This window comes from Haliotis rubra, unplaced genomic scaffold, assembly GCF_003918875.1.
Source record: "Haliotis rubra isolate DU_JTF1 unplaced genomic scaffold, ASM391887v1 Scf938, whole genome shotgun sequence".
Lineage (NCBI taxonomy): Eukaryota > Metazoa > Mollusca > Gastropoda > Lepetellida > Haliotidae > Haliotis > Haliotis rubra.
In genome coordinates, this window is record NW_025767677.1 from 1 (window position 1) to 20715 (window position 20715).

The 20715-nt window shown below is 40.7% G+C and overlaps 1 protein-coding gene across 2 annotated transcripts; it reads right to left on the minus strand.

Moving 5' to 3' along the window:
- Positions 1-8622: 8622 nt before the first annotated feature.
- Positions 8623-15833, minus strand: LOC124264694 (piRNA biogenesis protein EXD1-like). 2 transcript variants are annotated; one of them, XM_046699452.1, is made up of 6 exons: positions 15732-15833; positions 14363-14617; positions 13433-13513; positions 10684-10803; positions 9543-9664; positions 8623-8859 (listed from the first exon to the last, which is right to left on the minus strand). In XM_046699452.1, exons 2-6 carry the CDS (start codon positions 14615-14617, stop codon positions 8646-8648), a joined length of 792 nt encoding a protein of 263 aa, XP_046555408.1. In that variant the 5' UTR covers positions 15732-15833; the 3' UTR covers positions 8623-8645. The 2 variants fall into 2 exon arrangements, with proteins under 2 accessions (XP_046555408.1, XP_046555406.1); XM_046699450.1 differs by lacking the exon at positions 15732-15833 and adding an exon at positions 14990-15122.
- Between the last annotated feature and the right edge of the window lie 4882 nt (positions 15834-20715).

The window sequence follows — 20715 nt, forward strand, 5'->3', positions numbered from 1 at the left end:
ATTTTGATTGCCTTTAGAATCGTCTCCACCAATGTCCAATTGGTTACGAATGTCTTTTTCAAATATACTCCCGTTACAGCAATGACGAAGCCTCATTCCACAAATAATGTCCCTCAAAATATTCCATTTAGAAAGCATTCTACAATTGCAATACGTTAGGCTTGAAACCATAATGTGTCCCAGCTCCTCGTACCTGTCAAGTACCTTGTGCCTTTACTATATTTTGTATTGTGAAGGTAAACTACAGGAACACCTGATAGATACAATACACCGCTTTGACAGATGGTATTGAGGTTTTAATGTAGAGAGCACTTGTTCAACATATATGTACAGGATTCACTTGGGTTTGAGAAATCCCCTGAAATATGGATATTTTACCGCGAAAAGCTCCCAGTCGTTTTAGCCTAGAAAGGCCCCTATTGCCAGTAATTCATTGATTTTACAGGAGACAAACACATAATAAAAATACCTTTGCAATATGACAGTAAGTAATTAATCTCCACAGCTAAGATATTTTACCCTGAAAAGGCTCTAAATTCGTTTTACTAGCCCTGAATTGCCACAGTAATTTGTCCTGAGAAGGTCCTATATATATGTGTTACAGTCACATTGTTAAATTAGCCATTTCATGTAGAAATGACTAAGAGGATGATCAGCCATTTCATATGGCTATAGAAATAGGTTTGGACGTTTCATCAAATTTGTCAAATGTGCTTGATAACGATTGCCAATGTTCGTGATACACGAACAAATCGCCAAGACGCATTTTGTAGCCTCGACTCTCAGAAACACGAAACACATGTCTTAGTAGGATACACGGGAAGATCGTGCAAAAAATCAGTATAAATGGCCTGTCGATTACTGCAGTATCACTGAAGGTATCCTCCCATTTGTCAGACGTGCCATTTGTCAGACAGGTTAAAACAACAAACTATCTGGTTGGAGTGCAATAGAATCCCTGCCTGGCATACCTCTTAACAGAAATAGGAATGGCCCACAAAACAAATAACAGAAATCAGAAATGTAAGAAATCAGGGAAGACTTTTATCAATAATGAGATTACCAATGGCCATAAATAATGATCACATCAGTGCAAGTAAGCAAATCGGTATGGTACCAGCCAGAACTGATTTATATTAGCGTAGAGTCTACATTGTCATGGCCAGCTCAATAGGTGTCCAACAGCATCCAGGAATTGAACAGATGTCTTCTGACCCACTTGTCAGCTTCTTTCAGCCGGAGCAGTCCCTCCTCAGACAATGCGGTGCACCTTCTATTTCCTGGGTTCAGGAGCGGCACCAAAGTCAATCTGCGTTAGCTTATCGCCCCTCCATCGCCTCTCGATACCTTGGATAAGGGTCACAAATAACCGGTATAGGTTTGGTGCTGATGTGGGATATGTGTTCACACGAGCATGAAATCCCTCCAAATTGTTGTTTGTCCTCGGTCTAACTGTGGTGGTGATGACTCCATAGGGGTAAGGGAAAACGGGCGTCGTCGTCAACCCATTCCATAAAGTTGAACAAACTACTCCCAATTTCGTTACTACAACATGCAATCCACACACTCGATTAAAAGCAACTTACAAAACACAATCATAATCTGGTTAATCGTATCCTTAACGAGGAACTGAGAGGGGAGTAGCCAACTCTGTTCACAGTTGGGAGCAGCTCATTAATCATTAGTGGGTAAGTCCAGGCAGTTACACTGGTCACGGTCTGTCTGATCTGTGGGCCGTCTGCCCGAATTGGCAGCACGTCTGACAAATGGGAGTGAACCTCACTGAACATAAAAGTCACGAAGAGAGAGAATGCCAAGGTTAACCCAGGCAGGAAAGAGAGAACGAGCAGTAAGGATAGTTGAATGGCTGATCTTAGTTATTTCACGAAATGATTAATTGTTTTAGTCATTTCACGAAATGACTGATTTCATATAATCTGACTGTAACATATACACTTTCCCAGTGCAGGATGTAGCTAGAGTTATTTCCTCTGTTGGTCAGTCACACGTTTTGACCGAACCTTGTGTGCATATCATTTAACTTATTAAGTGTAGTTTTGTGTGTTTCTATAGCTCTTTAAATTGTTGATAAGGCCTGAAACGCATGTAACAAGTCCTAAGTTTGATGGTTGATAATCTGTAGGAAACCCTGATGTTCCAAGGTGTAGACTCTTAAATGATCTCATCTCAGACGTCTGATCATTTATAAAATAAATTCCTGGTCGTGGCAATAACAGTTATTATTTCATATGTTGATTAATTCTTTGAAAAATAAAATGTTGAAATTATTGTACTCACACTCATTGATGACGCTGCGTAACTCACCTGCACGGGCTAATTTGCATAATATCCACTGACCAGAATTTCTCTTCTCTGTAAATACACAAATACAACAAATGATTGTGCCATGTCATTTTTCACTATTTTCTGTAAATATTTATTTAGCTTCTTTCATTGTCCATGCTATTGTCTGTGATGATGTACGCTTATATCGTTTTACTGGACTAGTTTGTAGGAAATAGCTATTTATAGTGTAATGTAGGCACATGTACCTGTAATTACCGACGATAAATGTCCTTTTGAAACTCCTTATTGGTAAATCAATGCAAAATTTCAAACAGACCATATACATACAACCAATGACTGTTATTATATGTTTCCCAACAACGTTGCCTGGAAGCCAAAGATACGTGAATATGAGTTCAGCTTCCCGAGAGGTATTAATGCAATGTCTTTGGGGACATGGATGCAGTTAGGAATATTATTTGCTGATTTTTCAAACCGATTTATCATCTGGAACAGGAGAACCTTCATATATTTACTAAATTTATATCACAATGTGATATTGTTAATTTATTTTCTTGCACCGTCAATTAAAGCTTCAAACTGACGCCTTTATTTATCATGGCGTTTCCTTTGTATATTCACACACGTTAAGCTTTTTTGGATTTTTAGTTATTTATTTTTGTGCATGTAAGCCATGCCGTATGTAGAAACATTATTGTATTGTTGTAATGTATCCTTCAGACTGCCTGTCTTTGATTCCCATGCTTTCTTTCTGTTACCATTATGCTTGTTTACAACCTGATCTGAAGAAGAGTGGCTCCTTGCGAAAGTGATATAACACTGTCTCTTAAAGTATATATTGTGTCAGCCCGTAACGTTTTAAGTTGCTTCCGTTCACTTTATTTGTCTTACAGTTTTAACATGTTTTTATAGCAGACATATCATATACTATGCTCATGTTCTATCATATGCCCATGTTAACTGTGATTCTTGGTCAGGGTAATATATTCTTAATGTGTCTCATAAACCCATTGCTGGTTCTAAATATAAGTGTTGATAGAAGTTAATATCATTGTTTAATAATGATAATCTCTAGATAATAATCTTAATAAACACGTTTGACGTAGGTTTCTTATGTTATGTCATAACTTGACCTTTCTCAGAAAACATGACACGTTTATGGAAAACCCTTTATTCTTTACACCGTCTCAGAGCTAATTGCTCCTTCATCCAAGATTGAATGCTGTCAGTGCACACAGTGAATATATAGAGACATGGTTGTTACATAAGGTGGACCAAAGGTGGCTGGAGTGAGTTTAGTTGTAATGCAGCTGTCAACAATATTGCAACAATATCACTGAATTGGGACATTGAAATTGTCTTCATATTGTACCCTTGTACCGGGGTCTCCGGCGTAGATGAGCGAACGTGCTTTAACCACTCGGCTACCCCACCGCTCCAGAGTGAAATAATACACCACGGGTACCCTGTATAACGTTTGTATGAATTAGTGACCGACTCGTGTTGTCAAGCTGAATTGTCAAACCGAAACATGAGCAGCCTGGTTCCCTGGCTGGGAATCAAACAGGGATAGAGTTATCGTTCTTGTTTAAAGTAGTTCTGATGTTCATGCGCCAATATGAAATCCTTCCAGAGGGGCACGAGTCGTTATTCGGCTTGTCCCGGAATAACACGAGTTGGTCACGAATGGGGCTTGTTATGGAGATTGTACGTGCGCTTCGACTAATTTTAGGAAATGTAATTATAATCGCTACCACTTTCAAAACAATAATATCGTATTTGTATGTAACTAATCAACCTTAATCTTTAGCATTGGGCTTATATTTCATAGCTCTGGGGATGTTTTTTGGTCATTCATATTTTTTCTAGCGAATTCATTTAAAATTCCACCATGGGTGTGACAGAAAGGTTACAAGAATGTTCAGCTTGAGAAATATTTTAAAGTCATTTTTGAGTATCTGCTTTGGGATTTAATGTACCTGAATTTTTATTTTTTATTTGTATATTCAATAAAACAATTCCCATTTGTGATGATTAAGTCCTATTAAGAACCCTATTAATTAACATAATTGGAAATAAAAGGTGAACAGCTGGTAATAATTACATTAGAATATGTCTTTAACAAATATGTTTTTATCCTTCTTTTAGTTGTATCAAAGAGGTTTAATTCTTTAAAATAAATAAGTAAAAAAAAACCCAAAACAACAACCTAGCAATACAATGTACATGTGCTTCGGTGATTTTTAGAAACATTGGAATCAAACAGGGATAGAGTTATCGTTCTTGTTTAAAGTAGTTCTGATGTTCATGCGCCATATGAAATCCTTCCAGAGAGGCAGCACGAAGCCGCCGGGCTTGTCCCGAATAACACGAATGGGTCACTTAATGTTTCCAGAGGGGCACGAGTATACGGGCTTGTCCCGGAATAACACGAGTGGGTCCGAATGCTTCCAGAGGGGCACGAAAGTGGCTAATTCGAGCTTCGTCCCGGAATAACACGAGTGGGTCTGAATGCTTCCAAAGGGGCACAATTAGTAGCTATTCGGGCTTGTCCCCGAATAACATGAGTGGGTCGCTAATGCTTCCAGAGGGGCACCAGTCGCTATTCGGCTTGTCCCGAATAACACGCAGGTGGAAGGGCTTAATCCTTCAAAGAGGGGCACAGTCGCTTATTCGGCTTGTCCCGAATAACACGAGTGGGTCACTCGGTAATGCTTCCAGAGGGGCACCAGTCGCGCTATTCAGCTTGTCCCGGAAGAATAACACGGTGGGTCACTTAATCCTTCCAGAGGGCACGCAGTCGCTATTCGCTATTGTCCCTGAATAACAATGAATGTGGGTCACGAATGCTACAGATATGTGCGTTTTCTATGAAAGCCTAATGCTGCCACTCTTGTGGCATAATTATTTTGGTTCTAATTGCTTCGATTATTTTGCCCGTGCTTTGGAATATTTTCTCGTTGTTTCAAATAGTTTCTCATTGCTTCAATTATTTTTTCGTTGCTTCCATTAATGGAAACTGTCTAAGTAAAGACCGCTTAACTAAACAGACCTGATAAGTAAACACTTTTCTTTGGTCCCGGCAAATTTCTTCATTAATTATCACTATTAGAGTCTGGTTAACTAAACTCGGATAAGTAAACAATACCGCTTAAATAAACGTCTTCTCACGGTCCCTGGAAGTAAATTACTTAACAAAAGATACTAGATAACTAAATTAGCGATCACCACATAATCCGACATGAGGGGCAGTCGTGTCAGTCTCCAGTCAAACAAACATCCTACTTACAGCTCGCTGGCGTCAAGCAGTTGGCAATACACTGACAACTGGAGGCCAGTCCTGATAAGTTGTTCATTGTTACATATGCATACATATACATGCATATGGTTGTCATTTGCAGTTTTTTATAAGTTTGGATAAGTAAAATACCTGATAAGTAAACAATTTTGGCGAGTCCCTTGAAATTTTACTTATCAGGTTTCCACTGTACCTTGTTGCTTAGAGTATTTTCTCGTTCCTGCAACTTTCTTTAAAAATCTTGAAGTAACGAGAAAATACTCGAGGCAACGAGTAAAACCTTGAAATTTCAAGTTTTGGAAAGAAAACAAAGGTTCAAAATAAAGGTTCGAAGCAACGACAAAATACTCGAAGCAACGAGAAAATAATAAAAAAACCAGCCACATTTGTGTTGAATACGTAATGGAAAAATATCTAGAATCTGTTGATTCAGGGAGTCTGAGTTCTCATTCATTCTTCTCCCGAAATCAATCGAGTGATTTCTCTGACTGCGAGAGATAGACGATGATTTTGACCTAATCTTTTGTCTGTCTGTTTGTTAACGCGACACACAGCTATATGACGGCTGCATGTACATAGTCAGTTCTGGACCAGACAATCCTAGGACTAATCTCTTTTTAATGACAGTCAAAGAAGTCAGAAAACTCATTTTACTTTCTTGATCTGGAAAGCGATTCTCTGACTTGTCGGAGATATATTGTTATCTTTGTACATCAACGGTAAATGATAAAGGGAGACAACTCTTCAAACTTTTGAGGCCAAACCTTGTTCAAATTTCAATTTTAATCATGAAGTCAGACGTGATTTTAAAGAAAGTGTACTGTACGTAAAAAATTAATGATAAAAAATAACCCTCTTTATACTATTTCATACTGACGTACGGGTTAATACTTCTTAACACCAGCGGTGGGGTAGCCTAGTGGATAAAGCGTTCGCTCATCACGCCGACCCGGGTTCAATTCTCCACATGGTTACAATGTGTGAAGCCCATTTCTGGTCTCCCCACCATGATATTGATGGAATATTGCTAAAAGTGGCGTAAAACTAAACTCAACCACCCACCTGATCCACTCTTATGTAAACATGTTCTATCTATCTATGTATCTTACTATCTATCTATCTATCTATCTATCTATCGTGGTGGAAAAGAATAAAACGGGTTGTTATCCATAAAACGTAGTCATGTTCTCAGGGTTTACCCCATAACGCAGACCTCCCAAAATGCAGATAAAAATAGCATACCAAATATAGCATTACAGTAAGAAAGGTCGTTCTGACGTAACACAAAGAAACGTCAAACGTGTTTATTAAGATATTAAGTTAAACCTAGAAGGTGCGATTTAACTTCATTGTAAGATATATCTATACAAAATATAACTTCTATCAACACTAATGTTTAGAAACAAGCTATAATTTTATGAGACACATAAAGAATATATTACCCTGACCAAGAATCATAGTTAACATGGGCATAAGATAGAACATGAGCATAGTATATGTCTGCTATAAAACATGTTGAAAACTGTTTGACAAATAAAGTGAATGAAACGTTAAAACGTTTCGGCTGACACAATATACTTTGAAGCGACAGTGAGATATCATTTTCACAGAGTGCCGCCCTTGAGATCAGGGTGTAAACAAGAAAAAACGTATTACAAGAAAACATGGTAACAGGTTCAGTAATCAAAGACAGGCAATCTAAAGGATACAATACAATGGTTATACAATAAATATTAATATTTGCACATAGGCATGGTTTACATGCTAAAAGTTATCTATGCTAAAAATAACCAGTGGTCTTGAGATCAGGGTGTAAACAAGAAACCCGTAATATAAGAAAGCATGGTAAAAGTTTCAGTAATAAAGAAGACAGTCTAAAGGATACAATGGCAATACATTAATGTTTGCACATATAGTTTGGCATGAAATGCATGTGGACCCGGTGTTTTGTAAATTTCTCTTCATCCAACGACCCAATCGATCTCAAACTGTGCAAGTGGGTGTTTTGTCAGACAACCTAATCACATGGGAAATCACCGATTTTATGCATTTGTATTAAAGAATCTGTCTATGTAACTGTCAACAAAATAAACAGCAGAACGCAGACGACTTGCAGAGGGAGGGAGCCAATGACCTGTAACAGCGAGAACAAGTGGGGTTGGTCTTAGTTAACGCTCATCACGTACATTTGTTTCAGTGTTCCAACTACTGCGCTTACCCCATTGTAATACAAACCAATAATAGCAATTTGAATCTATGATCGTTTGTTAGCAACTTTTATCCTAAGTTTAATAAATTATGAGATTGCACGTTATGGAATACTTTCCTAAACTGAATATTAAGGCATTACTTGTGTAATGAGACTTCGTCATTAATAGTACTGGAACAAGAGTATATGTGAAAATAGACATGGCTCCAGGTCGTGGAGACACGTCTAAAGACTCAATATCTATCTAAACAGATATCCCGACCCCCTTCTGGGAGCTGTCACCACCCCAGCCTCCTGTAATTCGTTCAGAAATAGCCTGGCCTTTGTCTTAAGCCTGGGAGGAACCCCAGGAGCGCTGATGAAGTACTTGTACTGTCGGTGGTCGGCATCGTGAAGTCTGAAACGACTGCCTTCACGCTGGAACTTCTGCCTCAGAGTCTCGATTCCCTCCACGTCGCTGTCGATGATGACGTTGTAAAGATGGCGGAGGACGGGGTTGACAGCTGAGCTGGTTCCGGTTGAGACAGGGAGATCTCGTAACAACCTTCTCTCTTCATCTTTGAGATGGTCGTTTGGAGTTAGCTCCGTGTATTTGACGACCATGTCTTTCTTCAGTATGTCATTAGCTTTTTGCTGTAGTCTTTGAGCTGCGTTCTTCAGTTCCAAGTTGTTGCTTCTCTTTGCTGCAAATAACATATTGAAGTGAGATAAAGTCGCAATGAAGGAGTCCCCTTGTGAAGTCATCTCTTCTTCTATCATCTTCAGCTCGTTCTTGAGAAATTCGATTTTCAACCTCCTGACACGAACAGGGAACTTGTCAATTTCTGTGATTCAGACCTGTCTCAGAGCTTGAATGTCATCTTCATCCGAAATATCAGCAAAAGCGGTATCGCTTGTGTACTTCGATTCAAACTGGCGCAGAACCTTCTTCACGACTGACATGAATTCATCTCTGTCTGACTTCACTGCTTCGTTCCATCGAAAGTTCAGCTCATAATCTACCCTTTCCCTGAAACGTCTCCTGAGATCCTTATCGTCAAGTATGCTGAAAACAAGAAGTATAATGTAAGTGTTACATGCAATGTGTTGTGGTTGATGAATCTAAGTATGAAACTTAGTTGAACTGAGATACAACAGGTGCTACTTGACTAGCCCTGTGTTACACTGTTGTTATGCACAGATGTCGGACATGTGTCAAGCCCGTCAAAATGGCCAGATGGTGCAGAATATATCAGTGAGAATTGCTGACCGATCCAGATTGTTAGTCGTTCGTCTGCCTTTAATAGCAGGCAGGACAGGCAGACACGGAAAGTCGGCAGATGATGATATATAAACGATAGTTCAACACCACTTATCGATGAGCCGAGCTGTTAATAGAAACGCGTCATTACAAGGTGTGGTGCAAGACACCAGGCTTTTGTTAGAAATGTAATTCCCCTAGTCTAAAGATAGTAAGAAATCCTATCGCTACTATTGGAAACATGACTTGGTGAATGATTGGATCCTCAGCCATGTCCTTGACTTTATCGACTGGTATCCCATCCCTATAGTATCGTCTGCGCTGATAATGAATATTTCCTCCGTCCATTTCTCCTGATAGTCACGTTGAAAGACATGTCTTAAATGGGACAGTCGCACCTGATCCCAAACTTTGAATTTAAAGGCTTTCCTTCTGGCTTCTCGAGACCCCCAGAGGTATTACACCTGATAATTACATCTTTGACCTACCTTTTCATTTTCTCATACACCTCGGGTATCAAAATCCGTACATCTGCACATGCGTAGTCAATCATTTCCGGTGTAAATTCTTTTGTTGCCCAATAAGCAGCATTACTTTTGTACAATTTGGCCTGAAACATACAAGTCAGAATCATACGGAAAGATTCTTTACCGTGTCACATTATGATGGTTTTAAAACATTGTTTGTGTTTATTTGCTTTAACGCGACAGTCAGCATTATTCCAGCTACAGACAATCCAGTGATCAACAGCAGGAGCATCGATCTATGCAAATGGAATACGATGACACTTGTCAACGAAGTCAGCGAGCCTGACCATCCGATCCCGTTAGTCGCCTCTTACGACAAACATCGGTTGGTGAAGATCAATTCTACCTGGTCTCCAGGGGTTTACTGAAAAAGCAAACCCCCACAATATCGGGGTACCCTGAGGATCTATGGATTGAGACGCACTGATTGAGACATAAACTGACCTACAAAAGAAAGTATAAACCGGCTTTGGCGGGGTTGACTGAGAATATTAGAAGCACACTTCAAAATACTAAGATGATATCATCAGCGAAGCGAAAACACTGACGGCACCAGCAGCAAAAACGTTTGGTCAACGCATTTGCAGCAGAACAGTGACGAAAAAATCATGCTGTCGAAATCCGGTCTATCGACTATTTCAGGTCTTTTCATTAACCTGTCGACATCAACTAAATCGTCCACGGTGGACGAGGAACGCGAGACGCTGACAACGTCACGATTTGGGAACAACTCTGTGGTATTTTTGTACAAAATGTTTGTGACCTGTCCCAATAAAAAAAATTTCCTTCTTGTTTTTGAAAATCATCCCAAAATACCAGGAAACCTATTCTCGAAACTTTCGTAGATCTAAAAAAATTTAACTTTGATCGTAGCCAGTGTGTTAAGAATGGGCTTAAGAAGTTCGTAGGGCTACGAACGTTTCGAGAATAGTTAGCCAGGTGTGTACTTTCAATTGTAAGTGAGTATATATACATTTCATTTTTCCCCATGACGCTTTTGCTGTACAAAATGTCTACGTGTGGCAGTATTTCTACATTTGTTAGCGAACTCAAGTGAGTTAGTAATAACACTTTCTTTTTTCCTCAGCTACGCGTAACCTACTATGACGTCTTCTTTTCCCGCAAGGGAAGTGACGTCAGTGTAGTGGCTGCAGACATCCATCAACTTCCGGGCATATGGGAGTTGTCTCCCTTCAGATTTTTCAATGATGAAAAGAGCCGTCTGTGGAAAATATGAAGTTACATGAAACAATTAATAGAACGCTTAAAAACGCACGTGCAGCGTATGGGTATGGTTGATGCTCACACGCGGTACACATACAGCAGACACATAGGTACACATACACCAGACACATGGGTACACATACAGCAGACACATAGGTACACATACAACGGACACATTGGTACGCACACAGCAGACACATGGGTATACCTACAGCAGACACATGGGTACACCTACAGCAGACACATTGGTACACATACAGCAAACACACGGTACACATACAGCAGACACATGGGTACACATACAGCAGACACATGGGTACACATACAACAGACACAAGGTACACCTACATCAGACACATGGGTACACCTACAGCAGACACAAGGTACACATACATCAGACATGGTCACACATACAGCAGACACAAGGTACACCTACAGCAGACACATGGGTACACCAACAGCAGATACATGGGAACACCTACAGCAGACACAAGAGCACACATACAGCAGACACATGTGCACACATACAGCAGACGCATGGTACACATACAGCAGACACATGGTACACATACAGCAGACACATGGTACACATACAGCAGACACTTGGGCACACATACAGCAGACACATGGTACACATACAGCAGACACATGGGCACACATACAGCAGACACATGTGTACACCTACCGCAGACACATGGGTACACCTACAGCAGACGCATGGACAAATATGCAGTAGTTGCATCTTGGCATACAGTAACAATGGGTGGTTGCACACAGATGCAAACTGGACAGGGTGGTTGCACACAGATGCAATAAGAATGGTGGGGTTGTACACAGATGCAATATGAATGGAGTGGTTGTATACAGATGCAAAATGGATGGGGTGGTTGTGCACAGAGGCAATATGGATGGGGTGGTTGTACACAGATGGGAGATGAATGGGGTGGTTGTACATAGATGCAATATGAATGGGGTGGTTGTACACAGATGCAATATGGATGGGGTGGTTGTACACAGATGGAAGATGAATGAGGTGGTTGTACACAGATGGGAGGTGAATGGGGTGGTTGTACACAGATGCAATATGAATTGGGTGGTTGTACACATATGGGAGATGGATGGGGTGGTTGTACACAGATGCAATATGAATGGGGAGGTTGTACACAGATGCAATATGAATGGGTTGGTTGTACACAGATGCAATATGGTTGGGGTGGTTGTACACAGATGCAATATGAATGGGTTGGTTGTACACAGATGGGAGATGAATGGGGTGGTTGTACACAGATGCAATATGAATGTTGTGGTTGTACACAGATTGGAGATGAATGGGGGGGTTGTACACAGATGCAATATGAATGGGGTGCTTGCACACATATGGGAGATGGATAGGGTGGTTGTATACAGATGCAATATGAATGGGGCGGTTGTACACAGATGGGAGATGGATAGGGTGGTTGTACACAGATGCAATATGAATGGGGTGGTTGTACACAGATGGGAGATGGATGAGGTGGTTGTACACAGATGCAATATGAATGAGGCGGTTGTACACAGATGCAATATGAATGGGGTGGTTGTACACAGATGGGAGATGACTGGGGTGGTTGTACACAGATGCAATATGAATGGGGTGGTTGTACACAGATGGGAGATGGATGAGGTGGTTGTACACAGATGCAATATGAATGGGGCGGTTGTACACAGATGCAATATGAATGGGGTGGTTGTACACAGATGGGAGATGGATGGGGTGGTTGTACACAGATGGGAGATGGATGGGGTGGTTGTACACAGATGCAATATGGATGGGGCGGTTGTACACAGATGGGAGATGAATGGGGTGGTTGTACACAGATGCAATATGAATGGAGTGGTTGTACACAGATGCAATATGAATGGGGTGGTTGTACACAGATGGGAGATGGATGAGGTGGTTGTACACAGATGCAATATGAATGAGGCGGTTGTACACAGATGCAATATGAATGGGGTGGTTGTACACAGATGGGAGATGACTGGGGTGGTTGTACACAGATGCAATATGAATGGGGTGGTTGTACACAGATGGGAGATGGATGAGGTGGTTGTACACAGATGCAATATGAATGGGGCGGTTGTACACAGATGCAATATGAATGGGGTGGTTGTACACAGATGGGAGATGGATGGGGTGGTTGTACACAGATGGGAGATGGATGGGGTGGTTGTACACAGATGCAATATGGATGGGGCGGTTGTACACAGATGGGAGATGAATGGGGTGGTTGTACACAGATGGGAGATGGATGAGGTGGTTGTACACAGATGCAATATGAATGAGGCGGTTGTACACAGATGCAATATGAATGGGGTGGTTGTACACAGATGGGAGATGAATGGGGTGGTTGTACACAGATGCAATATGGATGGGGTGGTTGTACACAGATGGGAGATGAATGGGGTGGTTGTACACAGATGCAATATGAATGGAGTGGTTGTACGCAGAGGCTATATGAATGGGGTGGTTGTACATAGTTGCAACTTGGGTGGGGTGTGTATGGCCTTGATTAGGTAGTTTGAGGCAAAACAGTGAAACACTTTCTCATTTGCAGGCAGAGATCAAGGTAAGTATCATTTTACAATACCTGCACGTCAAACACATTGTTCAGCATGACATCAAACTGACACTTGAGGGCGGCGCTGTCTCGGTTGCACGCGTGAAATACCTAAAAGTGAAAGAGTGAATGAGTTTAGTTTTACGCCGCTTTTAGCAATATTCCACCAATATCATGGCTGGGGACACTAGAAATGGGCTACCCCCCAAAAATGAAAGAAAGGTTGATTTGATGCTGAACTTTACGGCGCATCAACTTCACTGGTGGTAGAGTAACACAATTGTACAAGAGTGAAATCCTCTACTGAATTACTTATTTTCGCATACGTTTACCTACATTTATTCGCTTGTCCTCAAATACGAATTCGATGAATAGATGTGCGCACGATTAGAGTGAGTGAGTGATTTGATTATACGCCGCTTTTAGCAATAATTCAGCAATATCACGACGGGGGACACCAGAAATAGGATTTACACATTTGACCCATATGGGGACCCTAGTCTATACATATACATAATGGTTAACTGAATGGTTGATCATTATAACCATTCCATCCTGCCAAAAACGACGCGTTTTTTAAACTATATTTGTTAGTCCACCAACAAAATCCATCTAAAATCGTCAGCTCGAAGTACAAATGAGTGAGTGAGATCAGTTTTACGTCGCTTTTTGGTAATATTCCAGCAATATCACAACTTGGGACATCAGATATGGGCTTCAGGCAAATGTACCCATGTGGGGAATCGAACTGGGATTTTAGGAGTGACGAGCGAACGCTTTCACCACTAGGCTACCCCAATGCCCCAGGAAAACCCGAAGTGCAAAACAGCCGAAGTGCAAATAGGAGCCTAATAAATCGACATGGCGGAAAATAGAGGCAGTCGTGGGAATGTTTAAGATCTAATTTGAGTATGTTTCCTATCAGAAATACTGATTACTGTCATTACCTGACAGACATACCTTGACGATGTCTTGATTTTCCAGAAACGACTTCAGTCGGCCTTCAGTGAAGACCTTTGGCTCAACGAAAACATTGAACAAGTAGACAAAACCGTCTAGTTTGGCCACCTGGAGAAGAGTGAGAGGGCCCTTCTTTCCCAGATCGATTCCCTCACAGTCCACAGCAACGACAGGCTCCTGGAGGAGGTCATCGACAGCCTTGACGCAGTCATCCACGTTATCCACAACCTTGTGGCGTACTCCATCTTCTGCCATCTGCAAAAATAAAATAAAAAATAGCCTGTATCTTGTGCTTGCTTTCATTGTCCCTCTTTATTAGTGAGTTTATTGGAGTGAGTGAGTATGGTCTTATGCCGTTTTTACCAATATTCCAGCAATATCAGAGCTTGGGACACCAGAAATAGGCTTCGCACATTGTACCCATGTGGGGAATCGAACCCGGGTCTGAGGCATGACAAGCGAACGCTTTAACCACTAGGCTACTCCACCGCCCCTGAAGTCAAAGGAGGAACAGCTAAGATGACTTGATAAATAAAGGACCACCCGTCATAGTTGGTCAAACATTCGTTTTACGGTGTAGTATGATCCCAATGACAATTAAACAAGTGAGTTTATTGGAATACACACCACTGCCTCATGAGGGGCTATACACAACAGTCTGGTGTCTTTGTTCTGCCCAATACGAGACATTGTGATTTGTACAGTGTGTGACGCTGAGACATTGTTACATGATCATAGTTTACTGTGATAGCCGGAAGTGACGTAGGCTCAACATGGGGTTACAGTATGTGAAGCCTATTTCAGGTGTCATTATTGGAATGTTCTTTAACGTGGAGTTAGTAAACGGCCTTCTCAGAACTCAAACCCAAAGCTGAAATTAAGAAAGGCGTGTGTTAAGATCGCTCCACCGTGATGAGTGTCCAGTTTGAAGCGCTCTGCTGAATTTGTATAGATAGCTGACGTAAGCATCACGCGGTCAACGTCAATCACTCAGTGGGATCCGGAGGGATGGTGGTGGTAGTGGGTGCATTTGTTTAACGTTCATAATTAAATCACCCAGCGTTACATTTTAAAAACCAACTACAGCGAGACACTTTGTTAAAAAATTGACCCTATCTAACAGACGACCCAAAATATGTGAATTAGTTAGTTTGGGTTCGATTCCCCGCATGGGTACAATGTGTGAAACCCATTTCTGGTGTCCCCCGCCGTGATTATTACTAAAAGCGGCGTAACACCATACTCACTCTCTCACTTTCACAGTACTTAGCCTTGTAGCTACGGGATGTAAGTAATACACCAGCATTAGTAATGGAGTCGTGGTCAAACCCAGTGTCAAGGCATTTCTCTCTCTTTAATTAAAACTTACCTTAACTCAGAGCCAGTTAACACACGTCTGTAATGAAGCTTTCAACACAGCCACTATACTCATCGATCGAAATAAACATAAACCAAATACTGAGAATAGTAAATACGTCATTATTGTGGAATCGAAACAGAAAGCTAATTCTAAGAAACTAATGTTTCGTTCTCAGAAGTGCACGCGAGTAAGCTAGACTAAAGCTTAGTCTCTGAAAACATGTTATTTTGGTAGCAACAAACCACACCATTTAAACTGAAAAGCAGCCACAGTGAAATGGGACATTCAAGGCACGTCGAAAATCGGGAGTTGATTAATTAAGGGCTACAGGGCTTAAACATAAAGGGCTTGATGGTAGGGTTTGGGGACTGTGAGACAGGCTAGTGTGTAACACTTACAGGACACACAGACAGCGCACTGCAGTGGGCCGGTTTTAATACCTTTCTATTTTATAAGCTACCAAAACCAAGTGGGTGATCAATAGATACGTGCTGTCACGATCATCCATTGTGCGAAATGAGCTTACGCCTTTCCTATTACTTCGTGTTATCTTCACAATACTCCTTTAACATTAAATCATGTTATTTAAAGGTGGGGTTGTCAGAGGTATTCAGGACAGGGTCAGCAAAGAATGACAGTATCTAGGCGTGTGTTTTTTTATAAAAAACCAAACAAATAACCCATATGTTCAATTCTTGAAGCATCCAGAAAACACCCGATCTAGTTGCTAACAAAGATTTGGAGGGTATTATTGTCAGATTATCAGAATATAAATAACTAAGTCAGAGACACCACCAAGCGAATATCAATAACAAAATGTGTCTATGCTGGCGTTGTTTTATACTGGATATTCCGTTTAATAAATATGTAGGTCAGAACAACACTACTTTACTGTCAATATATAATACCTCACAATCAGTATATAATACCTCACTATCAGTATATACCACCTGACTATCAGTATATACTACCTCACAATCAGTATATACTACCTCACTATCAGTATATACCACCTGACTATCAGTATATACTACCTCACTATCAGTATATACCACCTCACTATCAGTATATACCACCTCACTAGCAGTATATACCACCTCATTAGCAGTATATACCACCCCACTAGCAGTATATACCACCTCACTATCAGTATTTAATGCCTAACTATCAGCATTTAAACCACTAGGGAAAGTTCATTCGTCACCACTCGCCCCTTTCCATAACCTCCAAGAAGTCTCGTCCCCCACACGATACTTGTTATGTGCGAAAATACGACAAACCAATCAAAACGCGCGTAAATGAGCGCAGTGCTTTGATAAAAATAATCCCGAGTACTTAAATCGTTTATGGCATTATGTTATGGTCTAAAGAATCATGAAAAATATATATCGTCATATTGAAAGTACAAAGAACGTAGCTAAAAGGATTTTGCTGCCTATTATGAAGTTTTTAATTAGAATCATGCGATTGACGGTGAGAGATTCAAATACACGCACGTGCGTTTGTTGACATAACTGCTTTCATGGGTCCAAGTGAGTGTATTTCTGACGATCTTGCGGGCTTGTTATGGAGATTATACGTCCGCTGCGACCAATTTTAGGAAATGTAATTATAATCGCTACGAGTTTCAAAACAATAATGTCGTAATTGTATGTAACTAATCAACCTTAATCTTTAACATTGGGTTTATATTTCATAGCTCTGGGGATATTTTAGTCTGAGTGTTTTTTTGGTCAGTCATATTTTTTTTCAGCGAATCCATGTGAAATTCCACCAGGGGTGTGACAGCAAGGTTACATGAATGTTCAGTCTGAGAAATATTTTAAAGTCATTTTTGAGTATCCGCTTTTGGATTTAATGTAGCTGAATTTTTGTGTGTGTATATTCAATAAAACAATTCCCATTTGTGATGATTAAACCCTATTGAGAAAATTAACATAATTGGAAATATAAGGTGAACCGCTGGTAATAATGACATTAGAATATGTCTTTAACAAATATGTTTTTCTCTTTCTTTTAGTTGTATCAAAGTGGTTTAATTCTTTAAAATAAATAAGTATAAAAATCCCCAAAACAACAACCTATCAATGTACATGTGCTTCCGTGATATTAAGAAACATTGGAATCAAACAGGGATAGAGTTGTCGTTCTTGTTTAAAGTAGTTCTGATGTTCATGCGTCAATATGAAATCCTTCCAGTCGCTATTCGGCTTGTCCCGGAATAACACGAGTGGGTCACAAATGGGGAAAGTTACGTCCATTGTTCTTGGAAGTGTTTCATTAGCATAGCTGAATAACTGCCCTTGGGCAATTATTTCTATTTAAAAACAATAAAATTGTACTCATTTTGATAACCTTCACCATGCCTAATACATTACACGCGTATTGAATAAGTATGACCTCGTGCATCCTCGATGATTGGTTGGCTTTTTTATCCAATCAGGTGTCTACGCTGGGAAGTTGAGCGTACCAATCACAACTCTAACCGATTAAACTTGGCAACACAATAATATATTGTTGCAGAGGTAGTCTGAAAGGGGTTATTCCCACTTGTCCGGCAGGCTGAGGGGATTAAGAGTTATGGGTGAATGGTTGTGCAAAGTTTGTTGATCCCTATGAAAAAAGGTCCCCCCTCATCCAGCCGGCTGGGGCATTAATGAACACCGCTCACCATATCCGGCAAGCGGATATGGCTGCAGTGTTTATTCTACCAACATGATGAGGTGAATATGGTTCACATGTCATGATTTTGACACCTAGAGAAAATACTAATTGTGTTTAATTTACACTAAAGTAATCAAATTGAATAGAATAAATCAGGTTGATGTGTATAATCAGGATACGTATAAAAGGGACACGTTCATGTTAACTGTCATTGCAAAATGGCAAACGCTCAGGTCAATGTTCGGTTTATTCCAAACGGGCCAGGCGGACAATACTTAGTTTACCGAAACTATAAATTCCGCGTTAAGTCCAGAAGAAGAGACACTGTCCACTAGAAGTGCTGCACAAAAGACTGCACCTCTACCATCAACACCAAGAAAAACCTTGTCAGCAGCTTGTAGAAGACAACATGTTTCCCCTAGTGTATGGACTTTTACCAAGCAAGTCAGAGCAGACATACAATCGGTTCTTCGCGAGCAAATCAACTGAACCTCCGCCTTGCAACAGAAAACATCTTTACCGACTATGAGTTTGCTGCCCTGAAAAGAGTCTTTCCCTCATGTGAATTCAAAGGATGTTTCTTTCATTATGGTCCATTCTCTTCCCACAGAGGTTACTTGTCATATCTTCCTACGAACCTCTGTTCTAATACGGCCATATTTCCCGGTTCTCGTACAATCCCCTAGCGGCAAAAGATCGCAACACGAATTATCTCCCTTCTTTCCATCTAATCAGAACACGTGTTACATCGACTGAGATTCAACTTGACTAACACAAGCAAATGTGGGGCCACAAATATCCCCCATCTGCCGGGGACTTGTGTTGATATTACACACAAGACGTTTAATGGCTAGCTTGTCCGTTGTCAACGAGGGCGATGGAGACGCCACTGATCCGCCATCCGACTGAGTTCTGTCTAGAAGAAACGTTTGCGCATCGCGCAGGGGAAGAGGTTTAGTTTTCTCGAAGCATACGGAACTTACCGAGGCCTTGCGAATGATCACTTTTGAAACAACGTCGCTGATTGCACAACTAAATCTGCTTGCCTCCAATCACGAGTCTTGAACGCTCACACCATGAAAGGGTCGTATTAGAACAGAGGTTACGTAGGAAGATATGACAGGAGTAACCTCTGTGGGAAGAGAATGATTATGGTCAAGCTGTGTGGAAGAATGTTCAGAAGTACAACTTGACAAACGACTACAAGAGCAACCCTGCTGTGTCCCTCCTGGTGAGACGGGCAATAGCACTGCCGCTAGTGCCTGTTCATCTAGTGCGTGATGTTTGGTGGCAGACTTTAGAGCAAGCCCCCGATGGTCAAAATATTGAACATTTCACGGACTATATGACAACGTTTTGGGGGGAAGGAAACCACGGGCGATGTTTGTGGAACCATTACAACACATTGGGGCCACGTACCACCAACCATGTGGAAGGCTGGCACCGAAAGCTCAGCCTTCAAATAGCCAGCTCACATCCGAACATTTTTAAGTAAATAGACTTTATAAAATGAGCAGGCATACACGGAGGCCAGCAAGACATAAGTGTATTGAGCTTGAAATAATTATTTTTTAACATAAAGGTTTTATGCATCTTAAGAAACATCAGTTTGAGTAACATCAATAACAGGTCATATACACTAAACGCCAAAAGAAACGTTATCCTCCTTCCTTAATGACGGAGGAACCTATCTACAGCTGGCGTTGTGATGCATGGACGTCCACTTCTTGGTCTGTCTACGGTGACTCCAGTCTGTCTGAAGCCCTGAAGAAGTCTTATAACCGTGATACGGTGGCATCCGAGGGCGTTGACAACAGCATTGTACGTCGACCCCATCTGCACCATCCCAATGGATCTTTCTCTCTCTTCAGCTGTTAATCGTGGCATATTTCTCGTACTTGTGTATCGTATCATCTTTTCTAGGCTCTCTTCATACCCTATAGAATCATCCTACATGTGAAACGGAGGCAAATACTGCTTGAATGTTGCTGCGTTTAGGCGATTGATATTGCAATGTGTAAACAGAAAATGGAAAAATGTTACTTTGCAAGAAAAAATGTTAACAAAGATTATTGTAGATGTTCCTAAACATTTTTTCACAATATCAAAGATACGTTTTACTTGTTTTCACTAATGCAAATCAGCAGATAATGTTTTAATAGGAATGATTATTTTACAATTTTACACACTCTACAACAGTTGTTTCTTGTTTTGATAGTTGAAAAATGGTGACTTTAAATGGTTTATCTTTGTCCCATAGCAGAATTTTATTTCAACCTTTCTTTTCGGACATTTAAATCACTGTTATTGGTTTACTTCGTCATGGACG